Below are 24,865 nucleotides of genomic sequence, written 5' to 3' on the forward strand. Positions count from 1 at the left end.
CCCGCCAGCATTTTCTTTCAATATATTTCTCCGAATTTTCGGACACTTCACGTGGCCATCATCAGGGTACATATGCGGGATCCTACCAAAGAGCAATACTCGTTGTACAACATATATGGATCTAAAGTCATTCATTTTCTATATACTGTATATATGTTTTTTTTTTTAAATGAAGAACATGAAAAAAAAATTGTAAACTAACATAAACCAAACTTATCAAATCTATAGTCTTCATATAGTATAAACAAAGACAAGAAAAGGAAACTACAGCAAAAATGCACATATAAAATTAATACACAAAAGCAATGTACATTGCTCTTTGGTAGGATCCCGCATATGTACCCTGATGATGGCCACGTGAAGTGTCCGAAAATTCGGAGAAATATATTGAAAGAAAATGCTGGCGGGTGTCATCTCCATCCTTATTTGTCTTTTATGGAAGTTACGGTGCCATGGGTCCATTGTTGATGTGCTGATTACATTATATATATATATATATATATATATATATATATATATATATATATAAAAGAGTCATGTTGTTTGTGTGTTTGTATGCTTGTCCTTCAATCACACCCCACAGACCCCAGACCCATATCCATTCTGATTCAGGGTGACCCAAGGATGATTATAGGGGGGTCAAAATTCAGATCTGGGTCATTTGAGGTCACTAGTAGAGTGTTCGCCTTTTTGGCCTGGGCAACACCAGATATCTCTGCAGCCAAATTTTTGGCATGGAGATTCACATGACCTCCAGTTCGGACATAGGCTATGTGAGGTTGACCTCCGAGGTCATTTGAGGTCACCAGTAGGAAGTCATTTGAGGTCACCGGTAACACACGCTCGAAAGATTGGACAAAGCAGACCAATTTTTGGCATGGAGACTCACATGACCTCCAATTCAGGCATAGGCTATGCGAGGTGTACCTCCGAGGTCATTTGAGGTCACCAGTCGGAGGTCATCTGAGGACATCGGTAATATCAAACAAGTCCTCACACATACTGTGCATTAGTCTGCAAAAGCTGAAACAGAAAGTTCCTGGATCTCTTATAGTCTCTCCTCAAAAAGGTAAGAGGTACAGACGTCGGAATAAGTTCGTTTCCTTTTCCGTGTTTGTAACACTGCTCGATGGAGAGCTACCCCCTCCTCCTCCCTTCCTCATAGTCCCACACTCCCACCCAACCCCCCGTTTTCTCTCCTACCCCATAACCCCACCAGGTACCGTCCATGCTCTCGCTCACAGCCAGCTAGGGGTTTCTTAACTTCAAGCACCTCTCTAATGAGGTGCATTCAAAGCTAGTATTGCGGTAGATGTCACCACCATTGGGACAAACACATTCCCCATGCTGTTTAATAAGTATATTTTTCTTTGATAAATATCTACACTTGCGTGAAACAGTGAACCATAGTAATGTCATACTGTAATATAAATAATACAAATAGAACACACGAGTATAAATATATAGATATATATATATATATATATATATATATATATATATATATATATAAATGGCGTTGCCATCGTATTCCATCAATGATATTTTAATATCCGTTTTATGTTCACGCTACGTTATATATATATATATATATATATATATATATATATATATATATATATATTTATATAACGTAGCGTGAATTGTTTATATACATAAAACGGATATTAAAATATCATTGATGGAATACGATGGCAATGCGCCATTTCAGTGGTCCTATATTATTTCATTTCTGCTACATTTAGTGCAAGTTAGGTTCTTAATACACAGTTTGTTCAGACTGTAAATTGCGCCTAGTGGGTGTCTTGAATCATTCAGTCTCTTTGTGGGCAGAAATTAAATGTTGAGTAAATACTGGGACTCAACATTTTGCTCACTCCCTTCACCCATGCACACCACAAGACCCGTGTTGCCACGGTTTGAGAAGGCCGTGGTGTTGCCCCCTCAGACCCTCCAAAGCAATTACAGTACCTTACTTTATCTAACCTAACCAGACCACAAGTAGCCTAAACTAAATTGTATTATTTTAAGCATTAGCCCTAGTGCGTTTGTTTTGAAAACAAATCTCGTGTGAAAAAATCTAAACACTGTACTGTCTTGTGCGCATGCGTGAAGTGAGTGAGCAAAATGTTGAGTCCCAGTATTTACTCAGCATTAAAATGCTGCCCACATAGAGACTGAATGAGTCAAGATACCTACTAGTCGTAATTTACAGTCTGATCAAACTATGCATTAAGAACCTAACTTGCACTAAATGTAGCAGAATTAAATAATATAGGACCATCATATTCCATCAATGATATTTTATTTTCCGTTTATGATAAATATAAACAATTCACGCTACGTTATATATACGTGTTCTATTTGTATTATTTATATTACGGTATATGACATTACTATATTTCACAGTTTCACACAACAATGTAGAAATTTAACTAAGAAAAATATGCTTTTTAAAGAGCGCGGGGACTCTGTCCCAATGGTTGTGACAGCTACCGGAATACTAGGCTTTTTCAGAAGTACCCCATTACGTGGTCCGAACAACTAATAAAGAAATCTCTATCTATATACCTAGGTTGCTTCCCCCAAGGAAAGGGAGGTAGCCGAGACAGGACGACACACTCGCAATTTACTCATCCATTCAAACACATTCATTCACATCTTAGCCCCAAAGGGGAGAAGGGACAGATCCTCACAGCATCACACCCTACAAGGGTCAACTGCGCAGTGCAATCAGTGACATCAGCAGCAGGGCCCGACAGCAGAGCTGGTTTACCCCTGCCACATCATAATAGACCCATCACCTTATCCGCACCTGACCTGACTAGCTGATCAGACCAAATGTGGGAGAATATCCCCTCAGGGCTGCATCACCATTTATTCGTTCACAATTTCTCTCCATTTATTTCTGTCACCACAGCCACTCTTCCTTGCTCAACAGACATCCCTCTCGCATGCAGCGCTCTCTTCACACTGTCCATCCATCCTATTCGTGGTCTCCCTCTCAGCCTTACACCTCTCACATCAGATCTAGTTATCTTTTTCACCAATCGCTCATTATCCATTCTCTCCATATGCCCAAACCATCGCAACACCCTCTGCTCAACTCTACCAGCCATCTCCCGAACAACTCCAGTTCTCTTTCGCGCCTCATCATATCGCACTCGATCCATACGCGTCACTCCACACATACTTCTCAGACACCTCATCTCCATTACATTCAAACTTTTCCTCTCTGCTACACCCATATTCCATGTTTCAGCCCCATGTAATGCAGTCGGTACCACAACACCCTCATACAGCCTTCTCTTTACATCCATTCTAAGCGAACGACATCTAAACACTTTTTTCATTCCTCTAAGCACCTTACCTACTTCATTCATTCTAAACTTCATTTCTGCATCTATTCTTCTATCCACAGCAACATGTGACCCTAAATATTTAAAACACTCTACCTCCTCAAGCAACTCACCATTCTAAACTATATTCATCCCCCTACCATCTATCAGCCTCGTACACGTCACTTTACTCTTATTCTCATTTACTTTCAATTTCCTCCTTTCACACACCCTTCCAAACTTCTCTACCAACTGTCTCAATCTCTTCTCTGAATCAGCCACCAGTGCTGTATCATCTGCAAACAGCAGCTGCGTCAGATTCCACTCTCCACCATCAACATTCACCAAACTCAGACCTCCACCTAACACTCTTGCACTCACCTCCCTTACAACACAATCCATATAAATATTAAACAACCAAGGCAACATCACACATCCCTGTCGCAGCCACACTCTCATGGGAAACCAATCACTCACAGCATTTCCCACTCTTAGACACGCTCTACTATTTACATAAAAACTTTTCACCCCTTTTAGTAACCTACCATCAAGTCCATACAATCTTAAAAGAGTCCACAAAGCCTCCCTATCAAGTCTATCATAAGCTTTCTCTAAATCCATGAATGCCCAAAACATATCCGTGCCTTTCACTAAATACTTTTCACACACTTGTCTCACAGCGAACACCTGATCCAAGCATCCCCTCCCTCTCCTAAAGCCACACTGCTCATCACCAATCACTCCCTCTGTACCCTGTCTAACTCTCATAATTAACACTCTACCATACACCTTACCTACAACACTCAACAGACTTATACCCCTAAAGCTAGTACATTCATATTTATCACCCTTGCCTTTATACAACAGGACCACACAGGCACTTGCCCAGTGAATTAGCACACATACCTTTCACAAAGCACACATTCAACAATCTTACTAACCAGTCAACAATAGTCACTCCACCACCCTTCAGGCATTCCATAGCACACCCAACAATATGTGCATCTTTCCCTGTTTTCATCTCCTTTACTGCCTTCTCCACTTCCTCCTTCATGATCAAAGAATCATTCAACTCTCCCAACACATTCCTTGCACCCTTCCATCCGCCACAATCTCAGCCACCCTTTCCTCCTCTACATTTAACGATCTTTCAAAATACTCTGCCCATCTCTTCCTTACTGCATCCATCTCAACATCCTTCCAGCCTCTGCTTTTACTCGCTCTTCCCTCCCAGACTCTCCCTTTCGCACCCTTTTCACCTCCTTCCGGAACATTTTCTTATTCTGTTGAAAATTCTCTGTAAGCCGCCTACCCCACCTTTCATCTGCTGCCACTTCAGCATCATGCACAGCCCTTCTCGCCCTATTCCTCTTTTCCTTATACCTCTCATATGACTCCTTATCCTTCCCCTGCAGCCACACTTCATATGCAAGTCTCTTCTCAGCTACAGCCATACGTACTTCCTCGCACCACCATTCACTTCCTTTTCTTACACCACCACCCACACATCTCACACCACACACCTCTTCTGCATGCCCCACCACAGCAGTCTTAAACAACTGCCATTCCTCCTCCACACTGCCATTTTCCTGATCTTTCACTGCGTTCCACTCATCTTTCAATTTCTCCTGATACTCTATCATTTTCTCTCTTTTATCCAGCTCACTTTCAAAACCTCCCTGGCACACCTAACCCTCCTAGCTCTCACCCATCTCTTACCTACTGTTAACTTTCCCTCCACCAGGTAGACATACCTCCACCCTTCCCTCTCAGAACTCTCACATCCAACAATCTTCCTATTACATTCCTAGACACAACCACATAGTATCCACAACCATTCCACCCTCCTGTCTCACCCATGTATACTTGTAAATATCTTGCTTCTCGAACAGGGTATTTCCAATCACCATCTCTCGCTCAACACACATCCCTATCATTCGTTCCCCATTTTCATTTCTTCCAGGCACACCATGCATACCAACTACACCTTCAACTGCTACATTTCCCACTCAAGCATTCAGATCTCCCATCATTACCACATTCACATTTGCTCCCAAAAATGCAGACACTCATCAACATCATTCCAGAAAGACTCCCTGACTTCTTCATCCTTTTCACTACCAGGCCCATATGCACTCATAAACACTCACAACTCACATTCAAATTTCGCTTTCACCCACATCAGTCTGGATGACACCTCCTTCCATTCAATCACACACTGCTGTACTTCCGGACTCACTAACAAGGCCACACCTTTTCTTGCCCTTCCTCTATCAGCACCTGACAATCTACCATTCACATTTCCAAACATAGACTCACCCTTCCCTTTCATCTTCGTATCACTCAAAGCTAACACATCCAACTTTCTTCTCACAAACATTCTTCCAATCTCCTCCATTTAAGCCTCAATCGTACTACATCCACGCACATTCATAGACCCAATTTTCAGGGTACGGGGATAACTCCATCCCCCATCCCTTTCTCTGGCATGTCTCTTTTTAGGAACTAAAAAACGGAGGAGGGTGTCCCTAGTCCCTTCACCCCGCCCCTTTTAGTCGCCTTTTACGACACGCAGGGAATACGGTGGCAGTATTCTTCCTAACAACCTGGCCGCAGAGTAGTAGTACCACCCCATAGTGCGGCCAGATTGTGTCCACCCCCGCCACAGGGGGGGGGAAGGTTTACCACACTGTGTGTGTGTGTGTGTGTGTGTGTGTGTGTGTGTGTGTGTGTGTGTGTGTGTGAGAGAGAGAGAGAGAGAGAGAGAGAGAGAAAATCTGCTGTGATTGAATATTGCGATAGTAGACACCTCTTTTACACACACACACACACACACACACACACACTTACAGAGTGAGAGAGAGGAGTTACAAGGAAAAGTTAGGATCATGACTATGCAGCCAATACCGTGGAGATATTTCTTGTTTGCCTGGGAATGCATATCCAGTTCACATTTATTTTAGTGTAAGATCCTGCTGATGAATCCCTTAAACTTCTCTACTGTTAACAACGTCCATGTTGAGTCAGTTCCATGTGGAGCAGATCATGCACGTGAAAAAGTTTTCACGTAATTCTGTTGGCAAATTTTCTCATTTACGGCTTCCAGCCATAGTTGTGTACCGAGTCCGTGTTAATAGTAAGTAACTTTCTATGTAATGGTTGTGAAACCCATTCAGATTTTAAACACTTTAATGAACTGACCTCGTAGTCTATGAGTTTCTACTAAAAAGGTCCCACAGTCCTCAGGCGAACCTAACACCTTAGTCTCCTGAACTCTTTTAAAGTCGACGTATGTCTTTTTCAAGCGACCAAAATTCCACAGCAACTTAGGAAGTGGCCGTATTGAGACATAGACTGTGAGAACAATCTCTCTATTCCTAGAGAGAGAAAGAGAGAGAGAGAGAGAGAAAGAGAGAGACTTGGAATGGTAAGAACAATCAGGAGAAATGCTGATAAGAAAAGTGAGAGGAGAAACTGAAGCAGAGAAGAGGAAAACACGCCGGTGAAAAATTGAAACAATGTTATAGAAGTGACACAGGGATGGAAGCACGCGCGAGCACACACACACGCACACACACACACACACACCGCTCGCTGGCTCAGTGGTAGCGTTCTCGCTTGCCATCTGGTAGACGGGAGTTCGCGCCTCGCTCAGGTTGCGAAAAGTTTCACTGACGAAGTGGGTGGTTACTGTCCCCCTTGAGCAAGGGGACGGGTGTGTGCGTGTGTGAAGGTCACAGCCTTGCCCTTAGATCGGACTATATGAGCTCTCAGCTCCCTTCCGGGAGGGTAAAAAAGCTGACGATCACGACCATCAGGTGATCCTGACCGACCCGGTGAATTACGTACTCACAAACGCACACTTTCTGAACATTTGTCGACCTATCTGTCTGTGCCTGTCTGTGTACTGCCCCTCTCCCCCTATCTCTCTCTCTGGATCCTTTGTCTCATCCCCAGTTTCCTTTTCCCTCCTTCCTCTTTCTTTATAGGTATCTGCTCAGTCCCTACCTTCCTCCCTCTCGCCTTTCCTTCGTCTGTCTCCCCCTCAGTCACTCCCTCCTTACCTCACTCTTCTTTCTCCCTTCCTGTCACAACTTTGTCTTACTTTTTTCATTTGTCATGTGTTACCTTTTTTTCTCCATTACTCTCTCCGTATTTCTTTACCTGTACTGAACCCATTTTCTTCACTGCTTTCTTTCCCCAGTAATAACTGCATGCTCCTTTTTCTCTCCCTCTCTCCGCCGCTCCCTGTCACCCGAAATCTCCTCTTTCAATCCGCTCTTCCCACTGTCTTTCCCTCCCTTCCTCTCCCTCCCCTTGTCTTTCCTTCTTAACATCCCCCTCCCCTTTCTTGGGGTACTTTATGGGGTGGAAGACAATTGACAATCGTCATGGTCGAGCCTGCCACAGACGTCGTAGGACACGCATGCTCATGAATCATATGCTGCATTTGTTTATGTGCACTTGTGATAGGATTAATGTCATTCCTACTTACAAAACCACTTACACTCTCCAATGAATACACACAACAAGAGCTTATTCATTTGTATGAGTCATACAAAAAGGTAAAAATATTCTAATCTGGCAAGTCTAGCAACTAGTCAGCTCATTCATCCCTTATAATTTAATGTTTTCTGTGTTAATTCTTTAGAAATGAGTAGATTTGTATCTCTTAATATATGGTTTCAATGAGGAAAGTCATATTTTCCTCCGCTGAGACGATTTACTAACTTAAATTTATTAATGCATAAATTCGCCTTCAGTCAACGATTTCGACAAACCGTCCCAAATCCAGGAACGGTCAACAGTCATTTTTTGCCTGCTCTGAGAGAGGTCGGAAGGCTGGACTGAAGTCGAGAGGACGCACGCTGAGAATCTGAGATGTCAGGATCGTACTGTTGTGTTCCCCTGTGCATTAATAGGGGTGGCCATCAATTTCCCCAGATTATGAATGATGAAATTACAAAATAAGCAATTTGGATAATATAGTATCATATACAGTATGTATATATTTCTCAAAGTGGCTAATCAATCCAGAATAGAATATATTCTCTATAATAAGTATATATAGAAAAATGTGTGCTTTTCACTTTCACTCACAAAGTACACACTGCTTCCTACCCAGATGACAACACTCCCACACACACTTCATGACTGGTGTACTACAAAAAGACTCAGAATGGCCTCTTTTATGGTAGAACACAGTCATAACTCACACCTCACTATCAACAACATCCCCCTTGTCCCACATGCACGCAAAATCTTTGGTGAAATGAAAGCACAGTAACAGAAGAATTTGGTAATATCTTGCAGCATAGAGCAGTTAGTTAGAAGCTGATCTGTAAAAATATTTATCTAAGACAGCCTTTCTGAAATTATCTTGATGTCCTCAAATGTGAATATTACAAAATCTTGGGTGCCGCAATATTAGAAACAAAAGCAGAGTCTATCTTGTCCCTGGGACTGTACCTTCAATGCGCATGCGCCACTTGGATATTTGGGATGTTACGAGCGTCGTACCGATTTTTTACTTATATTGGCTAGTAATCGACTTGAAGAGGGCAATTACAAAGTATTTCGTTCCAGCCAATAGTGAGTAATGTAACTCCACCTCTTTCAGTACAATAAAAGACTACTAATGCAAAATAAATGAGGATCTTGGAGTTCATTTGATGCTAGTCTAGCTGGATAAATATTTTTTCCGTATTACTATGAAAATAATAAGTAGTTTGCCTTCATTTCTTCTCAATTATTTGAGAAAAAACTAATTCCTCTACACATTACAAACATTAATTTGAATCATAAGCCCACACAAAGATATTAATGATTCATGAGAGTGCAACTGTTCACTGTCAGTGGCAGGCTCGACCACTTCAATGGCGGCTCCAAAGGACCCCAACCTATTTTCTTCCCATTCGTAATCTCTACTTTCTCTCCGCAAATTTCTCTAATTTCTCTATTTCTCTCCCTCCCTTTTCACTTGAATGTCATTCTCAATGCTTTCGTCTTAGTTCTTTCCCTGCGTCCTTGCCATAATAACGCACTTTCTTCCTCCTCCCCATTACCTTGTCTCCTTTTCTAATTTTTCTCATATCGTTCTCAGTATTCCGTTCCGTAGCTCGCTTCCACTTTCTCCCTTTGTTATCCCTATTTCTATGTTTGCTCCATTCCAATTTTCTCTCAGCTGTCTCCCCTTTTGTCTCTGCTTCCTGTCTCCCAGCCTTCCAATTCACATCACCCTTCTCTCTTTCCCTTTCACACTGCTTGAATTTCATTTCACCTCTAACCGTCTCTTCTCACCCTTTGTCTCAACTCTCGTTGTTCTCTCCTTGCCTCTCCCCTTTTTATTTTCTCTGTAACTGCCCTCTCATTTCTCATTATTCCACTCGCTCTCCCTCTCGGCCTGTCGCTCCCTGTCTGTTAACTCTCTGTCTCTGTCTGTCTGTCTGTCTGTTTCTCTCTCTCTCTCTCTCTCTCTCTCAGTGCAGTAAATTTTCCCTAACTTTGTTTATGTATATACTGTACTATTTTTTTATTAGTTGTTCGGACTATACGTAATTAGAGAGGTGCTTGAAGTACAGAAACTCCTATATTATAGCTGGCTGTGAGCGAGAGCATGGAGGGTACCGGATGGAGTTATGGGGTCGGAGAGAAAAGTAGGGGGGGGGTTGGGTGGGAGTGTGGAACTATGAGGAAGGGAGAAGGAGGGGGTAGCTCTCCATCGAGCAGTGTTACAAACGCCTTAGTCCACAGAAAAGGAAACGAACTTATTCCGACGTCTGTACATGGTCTTTTTGGAGTGCAAAGAAAGTTTGACCCAGAACAAGTAGGATTAAAGTGTTGGCTTTTTTGGCCCGGGCAACACCGGGTACCCCTGCTAGTGTTATAGGGTGGTCCTTATTACTAAGGGGGAATATTAATTCTGGAATATTTTGTTTACTGGCAGTGTATATTGTGAGTTTAGGAGTAAACTCTTGAGGTACCAAATTTTGGCCGAATTGAATTATACAGTACTTACCGGTGCCGTATCTTACCCAAAGTTTGAACCTAATAAGCAAAATCATTGTTGTGATTTTTTTTTTTTTTTTTTTGAAAAGAATGTTTGCTTTACTTCACTGGAGGCTACATTCTAGTAAAAGCTACATTTGTTTATTTTTTTCAGGGATTGGCCTTTTGCATTATTATTAAGCACTTATTTACTCTGACTGAAGTGAAATTGTCAACGCCAGTGATGAAAAGCAGGAGCAAGATCAAGACTTGGCTTGCAGTAACAGTGGTAGTTGTTCCCCAGGCGGTCTAGCCAAACAGCTCCGAGTCCCTAAGAAAGTCTACAGCTGAGACCAGGCTTTCCCTCAAAGTTTTCAAGAAGTGTATGTGACTGTGTGCAATGCAGTCTTCCATAATGTGCTTAATAGTATGAGGTGCTGAGCTGCATCCTGGACAGGCATCAGTGACAGTCATCCAGCCTCTTCTGATAACTCAAGAGGGCCGGATGATGCCCACATCTCAGCCTGGCTTGTTGGCTAACCAAGTGGAAGACTCCTTGGAAGTAAGTTACCTTCCTGTATAGAAGTGTTAGCGAGACTCTTCTACCTGATGCAAACAGAGACATGAACACTGAGGGATTCAGCATGTTTTCTGACCGAGGAACTAGGAGGATTCTGGAAGAGAGCTAGCATTCCTGCATCTGAGCCACGGAATTGTATCCCCAAAATCGAATCTCTTTATAAAGAATGGAGAAAGTTGGAGAAGAGTGAGAGCCACAATACTGAAAGAGAGGGGAGGAGAAAGAACTTCCAAGAACAGATGAAAGATCTCTTTGACACTGCCAGACGAATGCCTTCGACCTCATCAAAAATCGTGATGTTAAGGTGTTTCTTGTGGCTCAGAGGGAGAAAGGGAGGCAAGGCTCTATGCTGGGTATTGATGTCAAGTTCCACCGGAAAGAACGAAGACAGAAGGACAACAGACTGAACAGGAGAGGAAAGAGTGTGAGGAATGTCATTGAGCAGTAAGAGAGGAAATAGTGGAGCTGGAGGAAAGCCCAACTAGTGATGATGACGAAACAGTCGACGATTATACAGATACAAAAGGTCCTTCCTTTTCGACTGCAACTCCTCCTCCGAAATGCCAAAGCACAAAAAACAGTTGTCACTTCTCCAGTTGCTGCTGCTTTAGATCGGATCAAGACTATGCTGCAGTCCATCTGCTTACTATGGCCATTTCTGCCTGTGGACAAGATCCAACAGTGTATACTATGAACAGGCAAAGTATCCGCCGAGATCGAATCAAGAGTCAGAGGAAATCTGCAGGATGGCTGAAGAAATCATTCCATCCAACTGTGCCATTTGTAGTGTACTGGGATGGAAAACTAATTCCAAATGTAACAGGAGCAAATATCACTGAACGCCTTCCAGTTTTCGTCTCAGGTGACGGAGTTTGAAACCTTTTGAATGTACCCAGTTTGGAATCAGGGACAGGAAAGGCAATGGCCAATGTCATTATTGAAACACTGAAAGATCGGGGTATATCTGAACGAGTGGTAGGAATGGCATTTGACACCACTGCCAGGAATACCAGATTGTGGGCAGGGGCGTGCACCCATAATCAACAACAGTTGCACAAGGATCTCCTCCACCTGGCTTGTCGGCATCACATTTTTGAGATCCTTGTTCAAAAGTCCTTCATCATTTCTCTTGGACTGTCCTCTGGTCCAGACATTCACATATTCAAGCAGTTCAAAGCCAAGTGGGATACTACTGACACAACATGCTTTCAGACCTTGAATGACAATGAGGAAATACCAGTGATTGGTAGTGTGCAATGTGTTAAGCTCAAAGCATTTTCTATGAAACAGTTGCAAGAAAGCCAACCTCGAGATGATTATCGAGAACTGGTAAAACTTTCCATTGTTGCCTTGGGTGGTGTACCACCCTGTGGAACACGGTTTAAGCGCCCTGGTGCTTGTCACCATGCCAGATGGATGGCTAAAGTAATGTACAGCATCAAAGGCTATTTTTCCATCATCAGACAATCATCACACTGAAGCAAGGTCGAGGATTGAAGTAGTTTGTTGTGTTCATCATGAAGCAATACCTGAAATCATGGCTCAAGGCAACAAAAACAGCTCTAGCTACAGCAAATGATCTGAGACTTCTCCACGAATTGTTACTTTATCCTGATAAGGGCATCTCACAAGTCTGCTTGAAAGCATTTGGTCGTCACTTGTGGTTTTTGTCAGAGCAATTAGTTGGACTGGCCTTTATTGATCCAACTGTTGACCCTAAAGGGAGGCAAAAAATGGTGATGGCTCTTAACGAAGAAGGAAGCAAAGATCAACTAAAGAGGGCAACAACTGAACTTGAGGAGACAGCACTGAATCAAAAAATAATTTCAAATTTTGTGACCAGTAACACCAAGATCTTCACACTGCTCGGCCTACCTCATTCATTCCTAGAAATCGATTCATCCACATGGGAAAGTAGTGAGGATTACAAGAAAGCTGAGAGCATCGTCCAGGGGATACAGGTAACAAATGACTTTGTGGTAAGAGGGGTAGCACTGATTCAGGAGTTTAATCCAATGGTGACCAAGAACAAAGATCAACGGCAGTAACTTCTCCAGGTCGTTCAGCAACACAGACAAGTGTATCCAGATGCAAAGATGGCTACAGCTTGCAGCAATTACAAGCCATATAACTAGGCAACAATGAGTGGGAGTTGGGTTCCCATGAAATCCCCCCTCCCCCCCCAGTGACTGGCTAATACTCTGCAAAGAGGGGGACCTAGGAAACACAATGGCATACTAACATTACGTCATAATAACTTTGAACATGATGCGGCACCAGTTAAAATTATCTAATAAGCATGAAGATCTGCATACACCATTTTTTAATCAATAGGAACGAAGTTGATGGGGGCGCCCATCATCCACTCAATGTACAGATACCATATGGTCTCTACACTGAGTGACAAACCAAGTGGTTTCCTCTACCCAGGAAACTATTTACTTTGCTGGGGGGTAGCCATATAACCGTTTTTTTTTTGTTTTTTTTTTTGGGGGGGGTAAATGTCCCCTAGATTCTCCTATGTAAAATCACTTAATCATGGCAAATGTTTTGGAGAGCCTCGGAGGGTCCAATACCTATCCAGGGCCCTAACCAAAGGGCAGATTCGCATGACCATGTGGGATGTGAGAGGTATGAATGAGGAGAGTAAGAGGGTGGAAGTGGTGAATGTGTTCAAGTGTGCGAGAGATGCCCTGATGCCATTGTGTGAAACAAAAATGAAAGGGTGTGAAGTGGAGGAATGCGATAGTGTGAAGTGCAAGACTGTACATGAATGGGTGAGGAAGATGCAAGGAAGGAGTTGCTTTATTGATGAAAGTGGTGTGGCAGAGTGGAATGAGAGATTACAAATGTGTCAGCTCGAGATATATGTATGTCAAGTTCAAAGTTTTAGAAGGTGCAAGTGGGAGTGACTGTAGCGTATGCACCGTGTGATGACAGGAGTGAGAGAAAGACAGGTCTTGGGATAAGCTGGATGTAGCAGTGGAAGAAATGCCAAGGAGCTATAAAGTGATCGTAATGGATGATATGAATGGAAGAGCAGGCACTGGTCCTGAGGATGACATAATGGGTTGTAATGAAGTACCAGGAGAAAGTGATAATGGAAAGCAACAGAAGGATATGTGTCAGGAAAGGAATGGTTGCTGAGACGAGGGCCGTGAGAGGACGATGTGAAAGTCTGTCAGATCATATGACTGTGGTAGGCAAGATCATGCTGAGAGGAATGAGGTGGACCAGGAGAGAGAGAGGAGCAGTCAAGGAGAAAGACAAAGTCGAGAAGCTGAGGATCAAAGAAATGGTAGATGAATACAGGACCAAAGTAGGAGAGGAGTTAGAATCTGGGAATTGGAATGAAATGGATCTGGACAGTCTGTGGAATGTATATAGGGATTGCTTAGCTAGAAATGCTGAAGCAGTGTGTGGTGTGGCAGGAGTAACAACAAAATAGAAAGGTACGGCATGGTGGGAAGAAGAGGTTAAGAGAGTAGTGGAGGAAAGGAGGAAGAAGTGGCTAGAGTGGTTACAGCATAGGGGTTCACCTGAAATAAGAACTGAATATACTGACAGCAAGATGCACGTAAAGAGACCAGAGAAGAGGAAAAAGGAGGAGGTATATGATGATCTATGAAGAAAAATGAATGCAAATTACTCTGATAATAGGAAGTCATTCTGGAAAGAGGTGCGGAAATGTAGAAATGACGGCAGAAAGAAATGTGAAAGTGTGAAGGATGTAAGTGGTAGAATATTAACCCATGGGGATAAAGTATGGACCAGATGGAAATAATATTTTGAAAGCCTAATGAATGGGAAGAGAGAGAGCAGGGCCTCTGTAAACATGATTGGTTTGGAGGGTGTACAGAGAAGAATGCAGCGCCAGGAAACATGACACTCACACAGGTGAAGAACGCTGTGAGGCGGCTGAAAACTCGGTATGCAGCTGGGGTTGATAAGTTGTATGTAGGGATGATTAAGTGTAGTGAAAAGAGCAGAATGAAGTGTTTGTTGGATATATGTAAAACGTCATGGATGAGTGAAACTGTGCCAGCAGAGTGGAAAAAGGCTGTGATTGTACCCCTGTACCAAAATAAAGGTGAGTGAAGTGAGTGCAAGAATTATCGCGGCATAAGTTTATTGAGTGTAGTAGGGAAGGTTTATGGACGAATTATTATAGAGAAAATAAGAGAGATATCAGAAGTCCTAGTGAGTGATGAACAAGGTGGCTTTTGGAGTGGCAGAGGATGTGTGAATCAAATACTTGCATCAAAAGACAGGTAGAAGAGAAGGCTTGTGAGAAGGTCTATAATGTATTTCAGGCATTCATGGATCTGGAGAAAGCATACAACAATGTGACAGAGAAGGATTATGGAAGGTTTTGCGCGTGTAGGGTGTAGATGATAAGTTGCTAGGTGCCTTCAAGAGATGTTATGATGGTAGTGAAGCATGCGTAAGGGTAAGTGGGCATCTAAGTGAATGGTTCACGACCGGTGTGGGCATGCGACATGGTTGTTCAATATATATATGGATGGGGTGACGAGAGATGTAAAAATACGAATAATGGAGAGAGGAATGGCGTTGGTAATGAATGGTGATAGATGGAATATTTCTTAATATGTTGTATGCTGATGGTGCAGCACTACTTGCAAATACTGGACAAGAACTTGGTAGACTAGTGCAGAGTTTTGCTGATGTCTGTGAGCGTCGTGCATTGTGAGTAAATGCAGAAAAGAGTAAAGTGATGGTTACTGAGTAAGAGGGTGACTCCCAGTGTGATGTTGCAGTGAATGGAGAGAGACTGGAATTGGTGAGAGGCTTCAAATGCCTGGGTACAGTGATAGAAAAGTGAGGAAAATGTGCAGAAGTGGAAAGTAGAGTGACAAGTGCTATGATGGCCTTGATAAGAAACAGAGGCCTGTGTTAGAGATGCACGAGGTTTACATGAAGGAGTGTTAGTGTCAACTTTAACATATGGATGTGAGACAGTGTTGTGGCATGAAAATGAAAAGTCAAGAGTGAGAGCTGTGAAGATGGGACTGCTGAGGAATGCATGCAGAGTACAGAGACTGGATAGGATATGAAATAATGTGATTCGTGAAAGATGTGGAGTGAGGAAGTCGGTGGACACCAGAGTCGAAGAGAGTATTGATATGGTATGATCATGTGGAGAGAACGGATAACAATAGAGTGGTGAAAAAGGTATATCTAAGCGAATTTGAAGGAGGGCGGAGGCGAGGTAGCCCAAAGAGAAGGTGGAGGGATATGGTGGATGAGTGTGTGAGGAAGAGAGGTCTGGAAGTCGGTGAGGCTAGGGGACTGACAAGTGATCAAGATGGCTGAATGAATGTTGTGAGAAGTGCATGATCAGGGATTTAGCACCCCTGTTTAATGTGACAGTGTCCGGACTGACTCTATCGCATACGTTTAGGTGAAGCTACACAATGTGGTGAATGTTTTTGGCGTATCAGATGGAGCCAGGATTCCGGGGTCTTGAATTATGAGTGCATGGAAGGATTGGCCATATTTAGACTGTTTAGACGTTGCTACTCCTCACCGTGCCCTAGGGTGGGAATGGAGGTCCGGATGATGATGATGATACTATATATATATATATATATATATATATATATATATATATATATATATATATATATATATATATATATATATATATATATATATATATATATATATATATATATATATATATATATATATATATATATATATATATATATATACATATATATATACATATATATATATATATATATATATATATATATATATATATATATATATATGTACTTCCACCTAAACTATTATGATCAAAAAGTTCTCTGACACATCATTGAAGACTGTGAGGATGGAAGGTGATAAGTGACTGTAAATATACAGTAGGTATATCTATATCTATCTGTCTTATATATATATATATATATATATATATATATATATATATATATATATATATATAAGAAAGTGATAAGAAACAGATAATAAACAGGGAAGTGAGCATGGAAGTGAAAAAGTTACAACATGACAGTATTGTGATACCAACTCTAACGTATGGAAGTGAAGCTTGGACATTGCTGGAAGGACACAAGTCAACAGTGACAGCAGTGGAAATGAGTTATTTAAGATGAGCCTGTGGAGTCACATGGAGAGACAGGCTGACGAATGAGGATATAAAGGAGCGTTGTGGTGTGGATGTGGATGTGATAGGAAGCGTTATGAGGAACACACTGAGGTGGTTTGACCATGTGGAGAGGATGGAGGGTGAAAGACTGACGAAGAGAGTGTATGTGAGTGAGGTGGAGGGGGGAAGAGGGAGGGAGAGGCCGAGGATGAGATGGAGGGATGGGGTGGAGAGGTATATGGGACAGGGAGGTGTGAGTTGGGAGCAGGGCAGTGAAATGGCGGGGGACAGGGCGACTTGGAGGCGATTTGTTTGTGGCCACCCCAAACGGGATTGAGGCATCTGGCAATCAATATATATATATATATATATATATATATATATATATATATATATATATATATATATATATATATATATATACAGACAGAAGAGGATGGATGGAAAGAAGCATGGAGGAGAGGAAAGGGCAGACACCCGAGAGCAGCACTACATCAAGTGAGTGGATATATATATATATATATATATATATATATATATATATATATATCCACTCGATGTAATGCTACTCTCGGGTGTCTGCCCTTTCCTCTCCTCCATCCTTCTTTCCATCCATCCTCTTCTGTCTTTCTTTCCTTCATTCTTCCCTCTTCCTCCTGCCCATGGGTGACTCTACACTGAGTGACATGCCAAATGGTTTCCTGTACACCAGGAAACCATTTACTACGCTGGGTGGTAACCATATAACCAAATTTTGGCGCCTGGTGGTTTAGTGGGTAATATAACGGTGCTCCAATCGGATTGAGCCCGTGAAGGTTTATATCCAAGGGGTGGTTGGGATTTAATGCTCACGTAATGCCACTCAGGGATGAGTGAGGCTGGTCACTCTCATCTTAAATGCCAGGACTAACTTGCCTAGCCCCGGGTTCCTACGCTCCTCATGGGGCAACGTAGGATTAGATGTCCCTAATACTAATGGATATCACGCATAATTCTCAAATATAAAACGTGAAAATAAGATATGAGTTCCCATCGTCTGCTGAACGTTGATTGCAAGAGCTGATTCGATGGACCACAACAAAACCATCTCCCAGCTTCTCTACCCCAAATCATCACCAATCTAAACATTGTACTCACACCAGATCCTTCGTCCTTAATCATCTTTGTGTCATCAAGGATGGATTCAGGAGATTCGACGCCTGCTGCTTGCAGTTTACTTCGGATTTGTAGTTTGAGGCCTTCTTTGATAAGTGCTGATTTTGTGGCCTCAACTGTGCTTACAGGTGAGGGCAAGTCAGGTGTAGAAGGAGGTGATGCTCCGGTCAGAGGACCCCCTACACCTGAGGTGCCAGGGGACCCACCCACCAAGCCGCCTCCACTGCCCCCACTACCAGGGAAACCACAGACCATACTGGTACCCATTGGGTGGTTCAGGCTGGGTGATGTGAGGTCGCAGGTTATTAGAGAGGTGGTTGCTGTTTCCTCCCCGGGGCTGCTCAGGTCGCTAGTGGGGCTCAGAAGAGTTCCACCCTCTACCTGTAGCAACACAGAAAACAAGATTTACGACAACTTCCCATAATCAGTTATCTATAGCTGAGGCAAACATGTCAGTGAGGCACACAGACAGACAGAAACATGAAACATTTTCTATATATATATATATATATATATATATATGTGTGTGTGTGTGTGTGTGTGTGTGTGTGTGTGTGTGTGTGTGTGTGTGTGTGTGTGTGTGTGTGTGTGTGTGTGTGTGTGTGTGTGTGTGTGTCAGAAGGAAAAAAGGCAGAATATAAGAGAGAAGTGGAGGAGTGATTGGGTAAATATGGATTGAAGCAGATGGGGGACGTGGAAAGTGCGTGCAAGATATTCACAGAAGAAATATGTGCAGCATGTGAGGTGGTGTGAGGGGTGAAGAGAAGACGAAAGGGGGTGCAAAGAACAGCATGGTGGAATGAAGAGGTGAGACAGGCTGTAGCACAAAGAGGAAAGCATATAGTGAGTGGATGAGAAACAGGGGTGCAGAAGTTGAGAGACAGAAGAGAGAGTTGTACGCAGAGAGGAAATGAGAGGTGAAAACAATAGTAAGAGAGAGTAAGAAGAGGGTGGTGGAGAAATTTGGAAGGGATTTGAGTGTAAAGTGGAGGGAATGTAAGAAAATGTTCTGGAAAGAGGTAAAGAGAGTTAGACAGGGTGATGAAAAAGTAAGTTGAGGAATGAAAGATAAAAATGGTAGATTACTAGTGGAGAAGGGAGAAAAAGGGAACAGATGGAGGAACAGATGGAGAGAACATTTTAAGGAACTGTTGAACATAGAATGAAAGTAATGTGAATAAAAGTGACTGGGGAATGGCTGGGAGACGGAGGCATGTGAGATGAGAGGAAGAAATCATTAGGACGGAAGTTGCGGAAGCAATGAAGAAAGTCCCAGGAATTGAAGGAGTGCATGGTGAAATGCTGAAGCATGGGGGAGATAATAATAGAATGGACGTGGAAGATGTGCAGATTGGCCTGGGAGGAAGGTAGGGTCCCGGAGGATTGGAAGTCAGGTATAATTATTCCCCTGTACAAAGGAAATGGAGAAAAAGAAGTGTGTGGTAATCATATGGGTATTTGTCTTCTTAGTGTGATAGGAAAATATTATGGTAGGATACTTACAGAGTTAGGGAAATAACAGAGGAATTAGTTGCAGAAGAACAGGGAAGTTTTAGGAAGAGAAGAGGTTGCGTAGATCAAATATTCATTCTTAGGTCTCTAGTGGAAAAGTTTCTACAGAAAGGAAAGAAGTTGTATGTGGCCTTTAAGGATTTGGAGAAGGCATATGACAGGGTGGATAGACAAGGATCCTGGAAATATTAAGATTATATGGAGGAATTGGGGAGCTGTTGAATGCCGTGAAGAGTATGTATGAAGATGCTAAGGCTGCAGTGCGTGTGGATAGTGAACTAAGTGAATTTTTCTATATGAAGGTTGGATTGAAACAGGGATGTGCCATGTCTCCATGGCTGTTCAGTCTGTACATGAATGGGGTTCTAAAAGAGATACAAGGTAGGGCAGTGGATGATGGAGCGGCCCTAATAAGAGAGGACAGTGTTTGGAAACTCTCTGTGTTGTTGTTCACAGATGATACTGTGTTGTTATGTGAAGAGGAAGGAGAGCTGCAAGGCTAGGTGGATGAGTTTGGGAGAGTGTGTAAGAAACGGAACCTAAAGGTGAATGTAGGGAAGAGTAAAGTTATGGTCTTCGAGAGAAATGAAGTCAGTGAATGTACATTGAGGTTGGATGAGAAGGAAATGGAGAATGCGAGAGCGTTTAAGTACTTGGGTGGTGTGATAAGTAAGGATGGAAGTTTAGAGGGTGAAGTGCTTGAAAGGGTACAACAAGGAAGAAAAGTTGCAGGTTCCTTGAAAGCAGTGATAAAAAACATGGAAGTGAGCACGGGAGTGAAAAACTTGCTGCATGACAGTATTGTGATACAACTCTAACGTATGGAAGTGAAGCTTGGACCTTGCTGGAGGGACACAAGTCAAGAGTGAGAGCAGTGGAAATGAGTTATTAGAGAGGAGCATGTGGAGTCACATGGAGAGACAGACTGACAAATGAGAAGTGAAGAAGCGTTGTGGTGTGGATGTGGATGTGATAAGAAACGTTAGGAGAAACACACTGAGGTGGTTTGGCCATGTGAAGAGGATGGAGAGCGAAAGACTGACAAGAAGAGTGTATGGGAGTGGGGCTGAGGGGGGGAGAGGGAGGAGGAGGCCAAGGATAAGATGGAGGGATGGAGTGGAAAGGTATATGAGAGAGGGGTGTGTGAGCTGGAAGCAGGGCAGTGAGATGGCGGGGGACAGGGCGACATGGAGGCGATTTTTTTGTGGCCATCCTTTACGGAATTATGGCGACTGGGAATAGATATAACACACACACACACACACACACACACACACACACACATATATATATATATATATATATATATATATATATATATATATATATACACACACACACACACACATATATATATATATATATATATATATATATATATATATATATATATATATATATATATATATATTATATTTATACACGAGAGGATCAAAAAGTTCGGAGAATGGTACTGCTAAAAAGAAATGAGTTGAAGTATGTGAGGGTTCTTGGAGGTTGTTTCATTGTCCACCTTCCTAGTTGCCATCAGTCACCGGACACCACAACAGCACAGGACAGTGTTCTGTGGCAAGACAGAGTGAGGTCATATCTGCCGCATCTGACGCATTAGAGGAAATGTCGCAGTTTGAACAATCTAGGGGGAAAAACACTCCGCTCGTGCAGCATCCACCCTATTCACCTGATTGGCACCTTGTGCCTGCTGGTTGCTCCCGAAAGTAAAGCACACGATGGAAGGGAATTGTTATGGCAAGAATGAAGACATCCAGTCCAAGACGACAAGCCATCTGAAGGAGATCCAGAAGTAAGACTTCCAGCAATGTTTCAGGCAGTGGCAGAAACTGTGGAACAAGTGTGTGTGTGTGTGTGTGTGTGTGTGTGTGTGTGTGTGTGTGTGTGTGTGTGTGTGTGTGTGTGTGTGTGTGTGTGTGTGTGTGTGGCAGAAACTGTGGAACATGTGTGTGTGTGTGTGGGGGGGGGCAGAAACTGTGGAACAAGTGTGTGTGTGTGTGTGTGTGTGTGTGTGTGTGTGTGTGTGTGTGTGTGTGTGTGTGTGTGTGTGTGTGTGTGTGTGTGTGTGTGTGTGTGCAGGAGCGGAGTACTTTGAAGGGGATGTCTAATCTTTGCACCTAATCTTCAATAAAATACTCTTATTCTATCATTCACCGAAGTTTTGATCACTCTTCGTATATACATACATATTCTCTCTCTCTCTCTCTCTCTGTATATATATATATATATATATATATATATATATATATATATATATATATATATATAGATATATAGTATATAGTATATAGTATATAGATATATAGTATATATTATAGATATATAGTATATATTATAGATATATAGTATATATTATAGATATATAGTATATATTATAGATATATAGTATATATTATAGATATATAGTATATATATATATATATATATATATATATATATATATATATATATACATATATATATATATATATATATATATATATATATATATATATATATATATATGCGAGGACGAAGGAACAAAAGGCTGAGCCCGTGTAACAGTTCCATCCACGAGAAAAAAAAAAGAAAAGAAAAGAGAGAGAGAGACAAATTTAACATCCGTACATTTCGAGACGCCTGGACACACTGCGGTTGAAATACTGGAGATCATAGGAAGTAGGAATTACAGACAGAGGAAGACAGTTACCGAGTTGACCTGTTGCATAAATGAATGACTGGGAGTAACGGTTAACTCTTGCATTTGAGAGTTGGACAGAAAAGGGATGAGAGTCTGTTCTTAGACTACGCACCCGTCGTGGAGGTGGAGGGATGCAAGCAGACAGTTCAGAGGAGCAGTGACCACTGAAGCAGGGATAGAAAAAAGATAAAGAGGCAACAGTGCAGCGAAGAGACAGAGGCTGAAGGGAGCCAGTAAGAGGAGGAGAGTTGATGAGACGAAAAGCCTTTGACTCCACCCTATTAAGAAGAGCTGTATGTGGGGGGCCTCCCCACACATAGGAGTTGTGCTCCAAACAGGGGCGAATAACATCCGTGTATAAAGTCAACAACTGTGCAGGGGTTAAGATGGCACGCAGTTGGCTTAGCACACCCAATCTCTTGGAAGTAGATTTTACAATTGGTGCAGTATGATCTTTCCAAGATAAGTCCCGAGTGAATGAAACCCCAAGCATGTTCAAAAATAATGCTGGATTGAGCTCGATATTATCAAACATTAGTGGGAACTCCTGTGGAAGATTTTGACGGGTTGATAGGTGTAAAAACTGAGTCTTTGATGCATTAAAAATAACATTTTTACCCAAGTCAGAAATAGAGCCAAATCAGACATTAGGTGTGCCATCGCCTCATCCCTTGTTTTGTGAAGTAACTGCTGAGATGGACGTTGCAGAAACCGAATGGAAAGGTGAAGAGTGGAATCATCAGTGTATGAGTGGATAGGGTTAGATGTACAGCTTACAAGATCACTGATGAATACAAGGAAGACAGTTGGTGATAGGACAGAGCCCTAAGGAACACCATTGTTGATAGATCTACGAGAAGAACGATGGCCTTCTACAACAGCATCTACAGAACGACCAGAAAAGAAGCTATAGATGAAGGCACAGATAGAAGGATAGATACCATAAGAGAGCAGTTTGGATATTAAAGATTTATGCCAGACTCGATCGAAAGCTTTTGAGATGTCAAGTGAAATGGCAAAACTTACGTCAAAGTCCCGAAAGGAGGATGACCAGGTGCCTGAAGGTGGGTGAGAAGCTCGCCATTGGAGCGTCCCTGACGGAACCCATACTGACTATCAGAAAGAAGGTTGTGTTAGGAAAGATGCTTTAAAATTTTTCTGTTAAGAACTGACTCGAAAACTTTTGAAGCAATTGGACGATAGTTAGAGGGTTGGGAATCGTCACCCTTCTTTGGGACTGGCTGAATGAGAGCAAACTTCCAGCATGAAGGAAAGGTACAAGTTGAAAAACAAAGGCGAAAGAGTTTACCAACACAGGGTGTAAGGACAGAAGCACAGTTCTTGAGAACAACAGGAGGGACTCCATCAGGCCCATATGCCTTGTTAGTATTGAGGCCAGTGATGGAAGAAAATAAATCACCTGAAGAAATTTTAATGTTAGCCATAAGGAAGTCAGAGGGGGGAAGTGATGGACGAACAGCACTGGAATCGTCTATGGTGGAATTGGAGGAGAAAGTCTGAGCAAAGAGTTCTGCTTTATGAGTAGAAGAAATAGCTACAGAACCATCAGAGTAGAAAAGAGGAGGGAAGGATGATGAGGTAAATTTGTTAGAAAGGTTTCTGGCAAGGTGCCAGAAGGAGCGGAAAGAATAAGAGTTGGAGAGTTGAGAGCATTTAGTATGGATGAAATCATTTTTAGTACAGCGAAGAACAGACTTGGCACAATTCCAGCAGAAACATAAACAAAGATGTGATTTAGGGGTGGGTTGGCTCCAGTAACTTTTATAGGCCCTCTCCTTGTTGCAGACAGCATTAGAACAAGCGTGATTAAACCAAGGCTTTCTTGCATTAGTCAAAGGATATGAGAAAGGCATGTATGCTTCCGCGCCCGAGAGAATAACCTCTGTAATGTGCAATGCATATCCAGACAGCTCCCGGCCATGGAAGCAATAATCATTCCTAGGAAAATCAGAAAAGTACTGCCTGAGGGTCTCCCAATCTGCAGCTCCAAAGTGCACAGACGACATTTCTTTGGAGGGTCCACAGGCCATGCAAGAGTGATAGGACAGGTTAAGGTAATAAGGTTATGATCGGAGGAGCCCAACGGAGAGAAAAACTTAACAGGGTAAGCAGAAGGATTAGTTGTAAGGAAGAGGTCAAGTATGCTGGAGCTCTCTCCAAGGTGGTCAGGGGTGCAAGTAGTGTGCTGTACAATCTGCTGTAGGTCATTAAGGATAGAAAGGATGTAGGCTTGTTCACCAGGTGGATCAGGGAAAGGATAGGCGAGCTAAAGGTTGTGGTGAACATTGAAATCTCCTAGAATGGAGATTTCAGAGAAAGGAGAAATGGATAGAATGTGTTCCATCATAGATGTAAGAGTAGTTGAAGAATTTTTGATAGTAGAACTTGGAGATAAGTTAACAGCGCAGATATATTTAGTCAGAGAATGACGGGAGAACCGAAGCCAG

General features: G+C 42.3%; 1 protein-coding gene across 2 annotated transcripts in view; it reads right to left on the bottom strand.

Moving 5' to 3' along the window:
• LOC145409372 (uncharacterized) overlaps positions 1 to 24,865 on the bottom strand; it is a 145,401-nt gene that overhangs the window by 29,771 nt on the left and 90,765 nt on the right. For both annotated transcript variants that reach the window (XM_080279845.1, XM_080279844.1), the window contains exon 3: positions 18,176 to 18,574. In XM_080279845.1, coding sequence (XP_080135971.1) covers positions 18,176 to 18,574 — 399 coding nt within the window. The remainder of the gene's footprint in view (positions 1 to 18,175; positions 18,575 to 24,865) is intronic.

The sequence above is a fragment of the Coenobita brevimanus genome, chromosome 80 (genome assembly GCF_032717465.1).
Source record: "Coenobita brevimanus isolate Jiangsu-jjx chromosome 80, ASM3271746v2, whole genome shotgun sequence".
Classification (NCBI taxonomy): domain Eukaryota; kingdom Metazoa; phylum Arthropoda; class Malacostraca; order Decapoda; family Coenobitidae; genus Coenobita; species Coenobita brevimanus.